The 15,313-nt window shown below is 51.1% G+C and overlaps 1 protein-coding gene across 1 annotated transcript; it reads left to right on the top strand.

The window, feature by feature from the left end:
* Window positions 1–4,734: 4,734 nt before the first annotated feature.
* Window positions 4,735–14,037, top strand: Lcn2 (lipocalin 2). The gene is made up of 9 exons (XM_027423811.2): window positions 4,735–5,209; window positions 7,263–7,401; window positions 10,414–10,576; window positions 11,070–11,206; window positions 12,456–12,535; window positions 12,675–12,794; window positions 12,974–13,075; window positions 13,706–13,732; window positions 13,829–14,037. Exons 3-8 carry the CDS (start codon window positions 10,427–10,429, stop codon window positions 13,723–13,725), a joined length of 609 nt encoding a protein of 202 aa, XP_027279612.1. The 5' UTR covers window positions 4,735–5,209; window positions 7,263–7,401; window positions 10,414–10,426; the 3' UTR covers window positions 13,726–13,732; window positions 13,829–14,037.
* Window positions 14,038–15,313: the final 1,276 nt, after the last annotated feature.

Raw genomic sequence — 15,313 nt, 5'->3', positions numbered from 1 at the left:
AAAACGACCAAGGCTCTAGGGGCCCTTAAAGAGACAGGACTCCCGGCCGGGTGCCTGGTTGCCGAGGGTGACCATGACGCCGAGGGTGACGGTGACGCCAAGCAGGGACTAGAGGTTGTGTGAGGACTGGGAGCGCACGCACCCCAGGAGCTTTAGAAGTGGCTTGACATCTCTGTCTTTTGGGAGTGCAACGGTGACCTGTGATTTGCGGTCGGCTGTTGCCACATCGTGCATCTCTTCGAAGGAATCTCGGGGGAAACGGCGGTCTTCAGACCCATGCTCGCTCCGGAGGGGGCCCGATGCTGTCTCCAGTGGGCGGCCACAGCATCTCCGATTCTTTCTGCCCTCCCGCAACGCTAAGCCCTTCTGTTAATATCCAAACCATAAACTTTTCTCAAACCCGGCGGGGGCCTTGGGAATCACGTGCCTCGGTAAGGGCCCACGCTGAGGGGCTGGCTCGCCAACCTGAAGACCTGCGAGGGCGGAAGGGGACAGAGTGAAGGCCCCAGGACGCCCCAGGCCTTTGCAGAGCTCGCTGGTTCGAATCGCGCGCCCGATCTCCACCGCTTGGGCTTCTCCGCGGGCAGCCCCGGCACGGCCCCGCCCCGAGGCCCAAAGAAGGCGGGGCTCTACAAATGGGTGCGTTATCTAGAGGCGGGGTTCGTTGGTGGGCGGGGTAATGGAGATGGCGTGGGGTGGGGGTCCCGGGTACCGTCTGAGTTCCATCCTCTTCCTCCACCTTTTCTTGCACCTGGGAGCGCCGGAGCTCACAATGTCCAGCCGCACCAGGAGGCCAGGCGAACGAAAGGCCCAGGGGCCCCAACGTGCTTTGCTTTCCTGCGACTACCTAGCTAGGAAGAGAATAATGAACTTAAAAAGCACGGGACCCTGGCTCAAACCCGCCTCTGACTGGGGCAGGAGTTGTCCCGGAGACCAGAACGGGAGAGCATCCCGGAACAAACCCCTGGAAACTGCACTAGTTAACTGTGGTTACCCGTTTTGTTTTACAGTTGGGGAAGATGAAGCACCTTCAAGGATAGCTGCCCATGTTGCATTTATTTTAGCAACTTCTTTAATCCCGGAAGGACAATTTAGGAAAGCTGGAGGGGAGTTTGGCGGGTTTACTTGAAGAGCAGGGACTGAAACCTGCCCACTGCTGAGGAGAAACTGCCTCAACAACCATTACCACCAACACCTCTACTGCTGCTACTGCCCTGGTGTAACATGTGACATGTTTACAAAGCAAATTGCCCGTGGGAAGCTGCTGGACAACCAACAACCATAGGCTTCTTCGTTACTTTGAGGAACCAGTTTGCCCACCTGTGATAGAAAAGTTAACGACTGCATCTCCCGAAGACTCCACCACCCACCACACTGTAACTTGTGCTGGGAGAAGATCCTTGATGTTAAATGAGAGCCTTATCTATCCCACCACTCAGGAGGCTGAGCTAGGTGTAAGAGGTCAGCCTGGTCTACAAAGCAAGCTCCAGGCCAGCCAAGGCTATGTAGTGAGACACTATCTCCTCCTCATAAACAAATAAATAGAGGCCCCTAACTGTACCATCTTAGCATGACATGAGCCAGCCTTTGCCAAGAAAACCCATACTGGGTCTGCACTCTCCGTGGAGACATTTAGGAAAGTTCTTTTCTTCTCATGGCATATTGTCCAGTTCTCATCTTGCCATACTACCTCTGCGCTGCCTCTTCATTCTAGCTACAGACCTTTAAGCTGTAGCCAGCACCAGGCACAGCCCTGCTCCATCCCCAGAGTACCTTAGGCTGAGGAACCAACTGTGGCCTCACTCATTCAACCAAATGGAGCCTTAGAAGCCCCAAACTGATGAAATTTCAGGGTATAATATGGAAAAGGGGTGCTCAGCCTAGATCCTCTTCCCTGTCCACCTCTAGGCCCCAAATATCTCTGATAAGAGCCCAGCCCTCCCCTTTCTCTCTCTCCCCGACTTCTGGCCCTAGTGTGCCTCATCCCTCATCAGGACTCGGCAAATGAGCACGGCCTCTTCCCCCATGGCCATGTGAAACCCATCCCAGATGTGGTTTGGATGTTTGAACCCCTCCAAAGTTTATGAGCTGAAGTTCAAGACCAGTGTAGTCAACTATCAAGCCGTTTAGGGGTGATTAATCAGCTGTCAGGGGTGGATTAGTAATTTTACCAAAGGGCCACAGGGAACAAGCTACACTGTTCTGCCCTTCTCTGTCTTCCCACACACAAGGACAACAGGAGGGTGCCAATTGTATGGGACTGGACAGACACCAAGCCTGTTGGTAGCTTGACCAAGTTCAAACTTTCCAGCCTCCAGAGTGGTAAGAGACAAATCTCTTGTCACTTATCTAGCACTCTGTCCATGCCATTTTGGTAGGCAGCCAGAATGCATGAAGTTGTGGCTTCAGGTCAGCCCCATCCTGATTCCAAGCCTGGGTTTGTATTTGCCTTTCCCACCACTGTAACATTGCCCAGAGCCTCTCATCCACCTCAAAGCACACACACTAAGGTGCCACCCTTCTTCCTGGCCACATTCTCACCTTGTGCTTCTGCCTTGGTGGCCAAGTAGGAGCCCACAAGTCCTGTTACTCATGACATTCTCTCTACCCCGACTCTGTATGCCTCCTGAGCCTGCCACCCTAAGACTCCCTAGGGTTTAACTGACTTCCTCCTACATAGAACCTACTTAACAGCTGGTTTGCAAAAGAATTAGGCTGACTGGAATAAGCCATGCTATCTCATCGCTCAGGAGGCAGAGACAAATAGATCTGTAAATTTGGGTTTAGCTTGGTCTATATAGTGAGTTCCAGGGCAGCCAAGGCTCAAAAAATACAAATACAAATAAAAGAAAGAAGCCAGGTTTTAGAGACACTGCATGCTCCCATTTGGTTAAAGAACTATATTTTTTATATTATATGGGTAGTTTTGCAGGCATTTAAGTTTGTGTACCATGTACATGCAGTATGGGCAGAGGCCAGAAGAGGGAACCTGATTCTGGGAAACTAAGTTACCAATTGTTGTAGCCACCATGCTGGTGCTAGGAATCAAATCTGGATCCTCTGTAAGCATGTCCTTAACTGCAGAGCCACCTCTCTGGCCCTTATTTTTATTCTTCATCATAAGTATGTGTGTGCCTGAGTGTGTTTATGTGTACCACATGCCTGAGGAGGCCGAAGAGCCCGTCAGATCTCTTGGAACTAACATACAAGACAGTTAGTTGCCAGCTGCTGTGTGGGTGCTGGGAGCCAAACCCAGTCCTTTGCAAGTGCAGCCATCTCTCCAGCCTTTGATATGTGTATGGATATTTTTGGATATATACATATCCAAAAATATCCCTGTGGGACTCAACAATCCTCAAAGTGCAGTGTGCTGTTCAGTATGGACTGCTTTTCAAATGGGTCCTCATCAAGGCCCACTGGCCCAGGAGATGGACACTCCAACCCAACTAGGGGTCATTGTCTGACTCTGGCCTGCAGCTCTAAAGCACAAGACAAGTTCAGAGATAGGTGGGGAAGGACTTCCTCCAGACCTGCCCTAGCTCCTGGGAGGGACAGCAACTCAAGTGAGGAAAGGAAGGACCCTCGGAGCCCCAAATAGCAGGCAAAGCCCTCTGGGTGACTAATGTGCTCAGCACACTGTGTATAGGGTGGGGCATGATGTGCACTCGAGAGGAGACTGAACTGTGACCTTGAAGCTGTGACTAGAGTCAGAAAGTTGCTCAGAAAAAGTCTGAGGCAGGTCTCGGGCAGGTCTCAGGTCTGAGGCAGGAGCCCCTGGTTCCCACTGTGCTCTCTGCCTTGGACTGCTGTGAACAGCCTCTGGCTGATTGGAGCTCTACAATCACACCTTCCCTGCCATGAGGGACACAATGAGCCTTCCTTTCCTTAAACTGTCAGATATTGTGGTGATAGAAATGAATGTAACTGATCCAGGGAGATTAGAAAAGACTACACTTAGAGAAGATGATGGTGGGGGCCCAGGCAGATGAAGCTGGAAGATGCTTGATTCTTGGGAACCATGGAAGGAGAAACACCTTGAGTCCACACAGAGTATTAATTTTTTTTTTCCGAGACAGGGTTTCTATGTGTAGCTTTGGAGTCTATCCTGGCACTCACTCTGTAGACCCGACTGGCCTCGAACTCAAAGAGATCTGCCTGCCTCTGCCTCCCGAGTGCTGGGATTAAAGGCATGCACCACCAACGCCTGGCTAAATTTAAAAATATTTTAAAAATATTTATTTATGGGGCTAGAGAGATGGATCAGAGGTTAAGAGCACTGGCTGCTCTTCCAGAGGACCTGAGTTCAATTCCCATCTCACAACCATCTATAATGAGATCTGGTGCCTTCTTCTGACCTGCAGGCATATATGCCGACAGAACTATATACATAATAAATAAATCTTAAAACTTTTAAACTAATTAAAAATTAATTAGTGTGTGTGTAACTTTTGGGAGTTCTCTACCGTAAAGGTAACTCAGGATATCAGGTGTGGTGGCAAGCAGTGACCCACCTTGCCAGCCTTCTCTTTCTTTTTTTTTTTTTTAAAAAGCCTCACACTATAACCCACACTGTGTTGGAATTTTCTGTATAGTCCAGGTTGACCTCCAATTCTTGCCTCAGCCTGCCAAATGCTGAGATTAAAGGTGTGAACCACTAATACTTGGCTATAGTGTGGATTGTTAGTTTTATTTTATTTTTGTTTGTATATGAATGTGTGTGTATTTGAGAGGTATGTATGTGAAAATGTCAGCATATGCTCACTTGTGGAGGTCGGGGGACACCCCGGGGTCAGTGCTCACCTACCAGCTTGTTTGAGAAGTTATGTATGCCAGGCTAGCTGCTCCATGAGTGTCTGTGGTTTATCCTCTCTCTGACTCCCATCTCGCCACAGGAACACTGGGACTGCAGGCATATGATACCACACCTGGCTTTTCTGTGATCTCTAGGGTTTCAAACTTGGATCTTCACAATTACTCAGCCAGAACTTTATTCCCTAGACCATCTCCCTGCCCCTACACACAATGCTTTTCTGATTTTGGAAGATGTGATTCTAAGACAACAAACTAAGTAAGCTGTTGTAATTTGATGATTTGGGAAACTCTAGGGATTTCCCAATCTCGGAAGCCATTGGCAGGAAATGCACTGTTAGAAAAGTTTACTCTTGAGAGAAGGCTGAATGTGGCTGGCAATAGACCCATGGAGGAAGAGGTGAGCCAACATGGGGGGGCCACAAGAAGTGGGGAGGGAGTAGACTCAGTCCACAGAACCCACAGTACAGGGGAGGTAGCATGGAACAGAGAGACCCAGTGGTGTCTGGAGGGGGACCTAGGGATGAGGTAGAAACACAGGACTCATGGGCTGTCTCAGGCTGACTAAGACTCAGCTCTAAGGGCACCTGGGGCTGTAGGTCCCACCCACCCCATGGCCTGAGAGACCTCTGGGTCCTGTGTCCTCTGTCTGTCTATCACACCAATACAGAAAGTTACACCCTGGTCTACAGAGCAAGTTCCAGAATTGGCTCCATAGCTAACTGAGAAACCCTGTCTTGACAAAAAAAAAAAAAAAAAAAAAAAAAAAAAAAAAAAAAAGTTACACCCTGAGAGCCATGGGGGATAGTAGTCACTCTGGCCTAAGCCCTGGCCCCAGGAACTCACTCCCTGGTATGGCTTCCTGAGAACTACAAGAAGGACAGCAGCTGTGCCAAGGACAAGATCTCAGCGGGCAAGCTCAGCATGGCTCTTCTCTGTTCTTAGTGCCATCTTCCCTGTCCATTGCCATCTCCATTGGCTCAGGTCAGTCCCATCCCCTAGTAAAGCAGACACACTGGCCCTGTGGAGCCTGCCCTATCCTTGCTGCCTGTCATATCCTCACCTACCCCTCATCTTTGAGGGCAGGGCTCAGCCACTGAAAAAACAGGGAAGGACGAGGTGAAACAGAATGATGTCGTTCATCTCAGAGAATCCAGGGGTCTCCCGGGAAGGTTGCCAAAGCTCTGGAGTTAGAGACATGCTTTCAGACACCTAATTTAACCATCCCAGCACCACTCTCCTGCCGGCCTCCTGGGCTGTGCACTTTCCTAACTGTCCTGGGCTCTCAGGGCACAAGAAAGCAGCAGCCTTTTAGGAGGAACAGCCTGTCCTCCCACATAAGCATCCTCTGTCCAGCTAAGGCCTGGGAATCAGGGAACTGGAACAAGTGGCCAAGGAATGGCTGCCCTGGACATGCTCCTTTCTTGTGCAACTTGGGGCGGCAGGGCAGGTGTCTTGTCTAGTACCAGCATCATGCCAGGCAGAATCACCCTTCACAGTTGAGCCCAATAGCCATGAACTGCCTCCTGGATGCCTGGTGCCTGCTGCAGACCCTACCCAGAACTGTGGCCTCCAGTTCCCTACTCCTGTGGTCATGTTGGCCCTGTCACCTGCACAGGCACTCATGCTGTGGGACAAAAAAAAACAGGTACAGAGGGGCAGGCTCGATGCTCCACTCCTCCCCAAGGATCTAAGGGCAGTAAGTGGTTTTCTTTTCTTTCTGTTCTTTTTCTTTTTTTTTTTTCTTTTTTTGAAATAGGAGCTTGCAATATAGACCAGGCTGGCCTTAAACCCATGAGATTAGCTTGCTTCTGTCTCCTAAGTACTGGGTTCAAAGGTGTGCACTATTATACCCAGCTTAAGAGATATTTTCTTGCCAGGTGGTGGTAGCACACACCTTTAATCCCAGTACTTGGGAGGGATTTGAGGCCAGCCTGGTCTACAGAGAGAGTTCCAGGACAGCCAGGGCTACACAAAAACACCTTGCCTCAAAAAAACAAAACACAAAAGAGAGAAAAACAGAGATGGCAAATTGACTATGCCCCTGTAAATGACCCTTCACCCATTCCCCAAGATCCTGTAAGCAATTGTAAGGAAATTCATCGGGTCACACACACAAAAAAACAACAACCACACATGAATGTTAGGAGGAGGACTCAGTGGGAAGAGGAGACCAGCAGGGGCAGGAAGGGGTCAAGAGAGGGTTAATAGGATTGGGTGAATATGGTCAAAATGCCCTATATGCATGGACACCATAACGAAACCCAATATTGTGAATAGTTACAATAAGCTAAGAGAAACACTTCAGAGCCGGGGGTGGCCCTGGGCACAGACCTCAAGCAACAAGACCTGCGCCTTCCTATCTGTCAGACCCCTCCCCATGTGTGTGGGGGGTCCAGTGGGTGCATGGGGAGTGTTGGGAAGGACTGACTTTCGGAGCTTTTCCAAAGCAGGATCCTGTCATGTGGAAGAGGCAGGGGCCAAGAGACCCTCTAGGTCACAGGAGCACTTTGATCTGAAACACTCTGGAGACAGAGACTCAAGTCAAGGCCCTGGAGAAGTATACATCTCCCACTGGACACTCCTTCCCACGTGAGTGACTGGGAGCAGAGGGCACTGGACCTATCTGTGGACATCAAGATTTCCTGGGGCTGTGCCTGGGTGACACATTATTTAGCAGAGCTGAGGATGGAGCCCAGGGGCCTGGGCTCACTAGGCAAGTGCTCTGCCACTGAACTGGGTCCCTAGGCCCTCTCTGGCTCTCTTGCCTCAGGTCTCCTCCCAGGCAGCTCTGGCTCTGAGAAGCTGACGTGGTAGTCCTGTACTCTTCAAGCAGGCCTTTGGTAAGGGCTGGGGAATGGGGCTGCATTAGTTCCAGCCTCCCATGGCCAGATTCACTAGCTTCCGGACACCAGATCACAGTGTCAGACTGGATTCCTGAGATACAATAATCTAGGAACATCTCAAGTAGATTAGACCCAGGTGGAGTTTCGGAGCAGCTAGGGTTCTCTGGCTTTATGACTACAAAAAACCCAAGTGCACACGCAGTGCACTTGGTGAGCTAAGGCAGGGGGATGGGCACAAGTTTGAAGCTAGTCTGGGCTACCTACTAAATTGAGTGTCAGCTTGAATTACACATTGAGACCTGGTATCAAATTAACTAAATAAATAGCTGGTGTGGTTAGTGAACATGCCAATATTCCAGGGGTAGAGGTGGGAGAGAAAAGAAAGAAAAATGACAGACTAGATGACAGGTGGAGGCAGGAGGGTAAGAAGTTCAAAGTCACCTTTGGCTACATAGCCTGTGCTATATGGGATCCTGTTTCAGAGAAAAGGGGGTTGTGGATCCCTAGCAGAGTCCTTGGGGAAGAGCACACACACACCAGGAATCAACAGTTAGGCAGGAGGTGGTTGTGCATCTTGCGCCTGAAAGAGCTAGCCTTTGAAACTGGTCCAGGGTCCTGCGCTAGGCCATCTCCCTCCTACTCTTAATTTTGACCTTTTTGTTTTGCATACCCAGAGCTCTGCCACAGTTCATACTCTATAGCGTTCCACTGGTCACTTAGCCCCTGATTTTCAGAGTCTAGAATATTCTACCCTCCTAGCTCCTTTGAGATTCTGGGGTCTGTCTTTTCTCTGTCCAGATCAGTCTTCCTGATCCCCATTCATCAACAAAGACTCAAGAGTGCCTTTTATTTACATGTTGGTTTTTTTTTTGTTTGTTTGTTTTAAGACAAAGATCTTAGCCGGGTGTTGGTGGCGCATGCCTTTAATCCCAGCACTCGGGAGGCAGAGGCAGGCGGATCTCTGTGAGTTCGAGACCAGCCTGGTCTACAAGAGCTAGTTCCAGGACAGCCTCAAAAGCCACAGGGAAACCCTGTCTGGAAAAACCAAAAAAAAAAAAAAAAGACAAAGTTCTTGAAAGGTAGCCTTGCCTTGCCTCAAACTCCCTTGTAGATCAGGCTGGCCCATAGATCCCCCTGCCTCTGCCCCCAAGTGTTGGGCTTAAAGGTGTGACCCACCTCTTAAGGTACAAAGGATCCTTTTAAACTAAAATGTTTAGTAAATTGCAAAGTTGTTTTGTGCTGTTGGAGATAGAACCTGGGACCTCCCACGTGTTAGGCAAACTCATCACCACTGAGCTACATCCCCAGTTCATGGATACCCTTTTAAGGTCACAGAAGGTAGAAGGTGTGGGTCCCCTAGGGCTGAGATTGAAGGGGCTGTAAGGCCACTGGCACCTCGAGAGCAACAGGATCTGGTGGCCACATAGACCCCACAGATTGGCTCAGCTTTACTTCCTGCTCTTTCATCATCCAGGGACCAGAGGGGACAGATTCTAGTGGTGTAGTTTCTCTTGAATTCTGTAGGGGTGAGGCTTCATCCTACTCATCTGTTTAGGTCATCCCTTCCCTCAGGGCTAACCACCCCTGAGCTCAGGGGTGGCGGTGGGGGTGGGAGGACAGGAGCAGCAAGTGGGCCCTTTCAGTCCTATGCAAGGCCAGGGGACTTCAGCCTCAGGTCAAATGTTCAGATGCAGCTCTTAAGTGAGCCACCTCAGCAGGGACACAGTGTAGCACCTGAGATCCATCACTGCTTTCCATGGATGCTGGACAGACCCCCTGTGAGGAAATGGCTTCCCTCAGGAATAGGCTCGAATCAGCTTGGGAGAGGCTGAGACCCCGGATGCTGGGCCACCTGGTTCCCCTACTCAGAGAGATCTTCTCAGTGACTTCTAGATGGCAATCTTGCCTTCTTATCCAAAGAAACGAGTACATAGGACAGTGTGGAGCCATAGTTTACCAGGTTCACTCAAGTGATCCCCTTGTCCTCTGAGGTAAGTTGGCACTGTAGTGACAGCCCTTGGCTTTGAAAGCAGTGACACAGAAGAGGGACAGCCCCGGAGAGTTCAGCTGCCACCCTGTTAGCTCCTGTAAATGACAGTGGGGTCATGAGAAAGTGAAGGGGTTCAAGGTATGGACCCTCCCAGGCCAGTCTTGTAGACACCTCACACCCTGGGCCAAGACGAAGTCTGAGCTTAACAGGCTCAGAACAGGGTGTCCCATTCTTCCCTGTCTAGAATGTTCACTGTCAGATGCCCCACCCCTCCCCAAACAAGGACACTGCACAGGGTCTGGTAGAATAGGACATTTTTGGTTATCAGCAGGTGTGGGCCCAGGGAGGGGCCTTCACCACACACAACATCTTGAGTTTCTGACGAGCCAGGGCTCCTAGGGGGTCATGGGGGTCAGGAACTGTTCAGATCTGAGTTGCTGACTCAGTCAGAGCCAACTAGACAAAGGGGTACAGACAGTGCCCTCTTGCCTGCCAGACTCCAGAGCTCGGCCAATGTCCCTCCTGTCCCCCTCTCCTGCAACCCTTCCTGGCACTCAACCTTGCACAATCCTGACCTGGGGGAGAAGGGACAGAAATCTTGCCAAGAATTTCAACAGGACATGCTGGCAATTGCTTCACTTCCTGGACTTGGTAAAAGACGGACCTCCCCCTACCCCCCAGTATCGGGGCTGGCAGCCAGGTGGCTGTTCATAAAGAGTCTCCCTGGGGAGTCCTCCTCATTCTCTTCTTCCTCCTCCTACCTACTAGACCCAGTCCACTAATGGCTGCAACCATGACCCTGGGTGTCCTGTATCTGGGCCTTACCCTACTTGGGGTCCTGCAGAGCCAGGCCCAGGACTCCACTCAGAAGTTGATCCCTGCTCCATCCCTGTTCAGGGTCCCCCTGCAGCTAGGCTTCCAGAAGGATCAGGTAGGGACTGGAAGGGCAGCTGCAGGAGGGAGTAGGGGAAACGGGGAGCAGATGGGAGGAGAACCCAATGGCTTTAGGCAGCACTGGGTAGGGTGAGTGGAATTCTGGGAGTCCAGGGTTCAGGCTTCCCTCACCCTGCCTCCCAGTGGAAGCCACACCTCATTCTGTCACTCTGACAGAGCTTCACAGGACTGTACCTCCTGTAATCTCCATTGTCCATGTAAGGTAGGAATTCCTTCAGTCACTCTGCATTGAAAAGGAAACAGAGCCCAACAGCTCCTTTCCTAGGACCATCCTGCCAACTCAGGGCTGACTCCACCTAGGGGCTTGTCTAACCTTAGAGGAGCCCAACTCCTGTCAGTATCTGCAGACTGACTGAGCCTGGGGCCCTGGTGCCCTCCAGTTGCGGGGCCTGGAGGAACCAAGAGGTCCAGCGTAGGACAAGCAGCCAGTGAGGCCATCCCTGGTTCCATCTGTCATCAGCCCCTTGCAGTTTCAGGGGAGGTGGTACGTTGTGGGCCTGGCAGGCAATGCGGTCCAGAAAGAAGAACAAGGCCACTTTACAATGTACAGCACCATCTATGAGCTGCAAAAGGACAACAGCTACAATGTCACCTCCATCCTGCTCAGGTGAAGTCCTGTCACCCCCCCACACACACACACACACGGACACACACACACGGACACACACACACACACACACACACACACAAACACACACGGACATGGACACAGACACACACCAGAAAGAAAGAATGAGAGGGAGGAGGGACATTGAATTCAGCCTTCAACCCTGCCTATAGCCTCTACTAAGGGCCTCCTGGGAGGTGGCCTTAGAGGAGCCACTATGCCTCAGAAGGAGGCAGAAGTGCGCCCAGCAGGAGCTGGTGGGCACTATGTCAGATGCTGTGCCTTCAAAATGGGGTGCATCAGTCGGGCAGTGGTGGCTCACGCCTTTAATCCCAGTACTCGGGAGACAGAGGCAGGCGGAGCTCTGTGAGTTCAAGGCCAGCCTGGTCTATACAGTGAGTTCCAGGACAGCCTCCAAAGCCACGGAGAAACCTTGTCTCAAAAAACAAAACAAACAAAACGATAGGGTGAATCATTGGCATGGCCACCAGAGCAAGAACTGATGGGCAACTAGAAGTGGGATAGTCTCTGGGGCACTTACTCTATGCCAGGGCTTGGTCTGGGGCTCCTGCAAGGACAATCTCAGCTCGGCTGGAACAAGGGAGAATGGGGGAGGGTGCCGGCACTGTGGGAAGAACAAGGAAGGTGGTGACGTTGGGTAGTCAGTTTGGGAGATGACAGTGGTGGGGCCAGGGCATGAGAGGACAGTCAGGCTCACTGTGGGGTGATTCTGACTCTGCCAGCTAGATAGGCTGGGGCCGGAGCAAAGGGTAGATAAAAGGCAGGTTTGGTGAGCTTGGCTACGGAGGACAGGGGATTGAGTGGGACTTGAGGAAAAGTCATATTTGGCCTAAGGGCTAGGAGTGTAGTACTTAGCTTGGAGCAGCTCAGAAATAACTGCCTTAACTGCCAAGGGAGGTGGCAGAGAACAAGCAGGGAGAGAGAGTAGGGCTTTTTGCATGGGACCTGGATTGTGTGCGAGGGGGAGGCCATCTAGGAAAGGCACTGGGAGGAGGGACTGTCAGTGGTGCTGGGGAAAGGGTCTCATCAGGGTCAGGCAGGACAGACTGGTGGGGGGAGGTCCAGGTGCACCTACGTGGGTGGGTGGAGCATCCTGCCAGGTTTGGGACCTGGCTGTTATAGTTGAATGGATGGGGGTGGGAACACTAGAATTCTAGCCCTGCCTGCCCCAATCCAAGGGGCAGTCTGGCCTGTGTCACATCCCTGCTCATGCTTATCTCTCCCACAGGAACCAGCGCTGTGTCTACTGGATCAGAACTTTTGTTCCAAGCTCCAGGGCTGGCCGATTCACCCTGGGAAACATTCACAGTGAGTCCTGAGTGAAGTGGGGCCCTTGTCCCTCCACCCAGATTTTATTATGGGAAGAACCATTCTGAAAGTTAGGGGAAAGTGCACCCCTTTTTCCTGCACCAGGGCAGAACCCATCCTTTGTCCTTCACGTCCACAGGTTATCCTCAGATACAGAGCTACCATGTACAAGTGGCCTCTACTGACTATGAGCAGTTTGCCATGGTATTTTTCAAGAAGACTTCTGGAAACAAGCAATACTTCAAAATCACCCTGTATGGTGAGTTTTTGACTAACTCTTAGGGATTCAATTTCTGCTTACACTCAAGGTTGGGATCCCACAGTCTCAGCCCAGGGAGTGGTCTTTCTACAGACCTCCAGAGAAAACAAATGTGAGACCTCATTTGCTAGTTCAGTGACACTTATGGCAGTGACACTCACTGCCAATCTTGGTTGCAGGAAGAGCCAAGGAACTGCCCACTGAACTAAAGCAGCGTTTTGTCCATTTTGCCAAGTCTCTGGGCCTTACAGATGACCACATCATCTTCTCTGTCACCACCGGTAATGGCCAGTTGGGGAGAAGGGATAGGGATGTGGGGATGTGGGGACTGTCCAGGCTGATACCTACCCCACCAAAGAAAGGGATCCACTTTGAGGTCTGGAAGACCCTGTGACAACACCCTGGGGTCTATGGGTCCCTCAGGGATCCCAGCCCTAAGTTTTTCTTCTGGCCATTGACCCAGGGCATTCTGAGAAGACAGTCCAAACATCCTTAGTCTTTGCTGCCCCAAGCCACTTCTGCCTACAGCTGAAGGCTATTTCCTCTCTAAACCCTGAACCTTGCTGTCCGGCACCTCTCCCCATCCCATGACTTGGGAGACACTTTGTTTTCAAGTAGCCTGGGCAGGAGGCTCCAGCCAGGCCACCAGATGAAAGGCTACCAAGGCCCAGCAGGTAAACAGGCAGAAAGCCTGGTTAAATGATCCACTACGTCCCTCCCACCCCTGCCCTACAGGGCCTTTCTCTTGTGCTGTCTGTTCCACATGGGTCCCTTTGCTGCCCCAACCCTGGAAGAAGCCCCAGATCCTTTGTAGTCAGGCTAGTCTGGAGCTGGTGAAGCATAGGCGCGTAGTGCCTCGCCAGACATACATGTCCCTGTGCTCTGTTCTGACGGACTTTTCTCACCTACAGACCAATGCATTGACAACTGAACAGGCGGTGAGTGTGGCTGACTGCAATGGGCAGGGACTGGGTGGGAGGCCAGAGCACAGTGGATTGGGGTCTCCAGCTTGTCTTTGTTCCTTTCCTTTACAGTGGTGTCTTGATTCTTCTACAGTCTCTCAGGTGCCTCCTGTCTGTCCCCAAACCCATCTGTCTTGTTGCCAGAGAGCCAAATGGTTACTCCACCAGCCACAATACCAATGAGCACCAGATGAATCATTTATCTGGGCAGCACTGCCCAGACATCCATCCCAGTGACAGCCCCCCCGCCCTGTCTGCTGAATAAATGCATGTCCCCAGTTCTCTGAGTTTGTGCTGCTTAACCCCATATAATGAGGGGGAAGGGCAAAGGGTGGGTTCACACCAATATAATTCCAGCATGATGGTAGAGCTGTAGAGAGAAGGCTCAGGGGAAAGAAGGCTCCAGAACTCCAGCCTCTCCCCAGCCTCCACCATCCCAAGTCCCTCCTATCAGAACAATACTGTGCTTACTGCTGTTTTGGCTGGTACCCCTAGTCAAGCCCAGGGCTCACCTTGAGGGCAGTATGAACTTCTCCATGCCTCACCTCCAAGGGGTATCTTATACTTGGTCACCTGGCCAGGTCCCAAATGGGCACCCCCTCTGGAACTGGGAAGTTGGAAGAGCCTGGAGGGGTTATGAGGTACAGTCACCACACTCTCATCTGGATCTTGTGATTGCCAGGAGTCTGCGGCCATTTCTCTCCCCGCTTGCCAGAATGCATGAGGTTCCAAATGAACCCCTCTTTCCCATCACACATATATACTGCCCCTTTCACTTTGGCTGAGAGGAAGAGTGTGTCTAGATGGTGACTAGCCCTAACCTCAGCCCTGCAAGGGTGGGGGGGGACAGCTCAGCAGATGGTGTTGAAATCTAGGCTGGACTTCAGGAAGGGAGGAACAGAGGCTATGTTCAAGCCCAGAAAGGTTCCAGAATGAGATGTCCTGGTTAAAGCCTCAATGGCTAGCCATGAAAGGAAGCTACACCCCACACACTTCACTCCTGAGCTCCAGTCTGAGTCCAGATCTAGTTTCTTTCCTTTGAGTTAGAATCTTACTATGTATCCCTGGCTGGTCTGGATCTTTATATAGAGAAGACTGGCCTTGAACTCATAGAGCTCTGCCTGCTTCTGCTTCGAAGAGCTGGGATTAAAAGTGTGTACCACCATGTCCAGTTTATTTAAGTGGATGTTTTGCCTGCCTATGTGTATGTGAACCACATACATGCAGTTCCCTTAGAGGCCAGAAGGAGGAGCTAAAGTTACAGAGTATTGAGCTACCATGTAGATGCTGGGAATTGAACCTAGGTCCTTCAGAACAGTGTTCTTAAACTCTGAGCCAACTCTCCAGTTCTCTTATTTTTTTCTTTTAATGTGTGTGGTGTGGTATGTGTGTGTCTGTGTGTCTGTGTGTCTGTCTGTCTGTCTGTGTATAGATATGTGCACATGAGTGCAGGTGCTTGAGGAGGTCAGAGGCATTGGATTTCCTTGGAGATGGTGCTACAGGTGGGTGTCAACTGCTGATGTGGATACTGGGAATTGAACTGGGGTCCTCTGCAAG

The sequence above is a fragment of the Cricetulus griseus genome, chromosome 6 (assembly GCF_003668045.3).
Source record: "Cricetulus griseus strain 17A/GY chromosome 6, alternate assembly CriGri-PICRH-1.0, whole genome shotgun sequence".
In the NCBI taxonomy this organism is placed as follows: Eukaryota; Metazoa; Chordata; class Mammalia; order Rodentia; family Cricetidae; genus Cricetulus; species Cricetulus griseus.
The sequence above is the reverse complement of the archived record's forward strand: the minus strand, read 5'-3'. Positions and strand labels throughout refer to the sequence as shown.

Coding starts and splice junctions, on each gene's coding strand:
- Lcn2 (XM_027423811.2), top strand. CDS start 10,427: ATGGCTGCAACCATGACCCTGGGTGTCCTGTATCTGGGCCTTACCCTA. Junction 11,207..12,455: donor GTCACCTCCATCCTGCTCAG/GTGAAGTCCTGT, acceptor TCTCTCCCACAG/GAACCAGCGCTGTGTCTACT. Junction 13,076..13,705: donor CATCTTCTCTGTCACCACCG/GTAATGGCCAGT, acceptor TCTCACCTACAG/ACCAATGCATTGACAACTGA.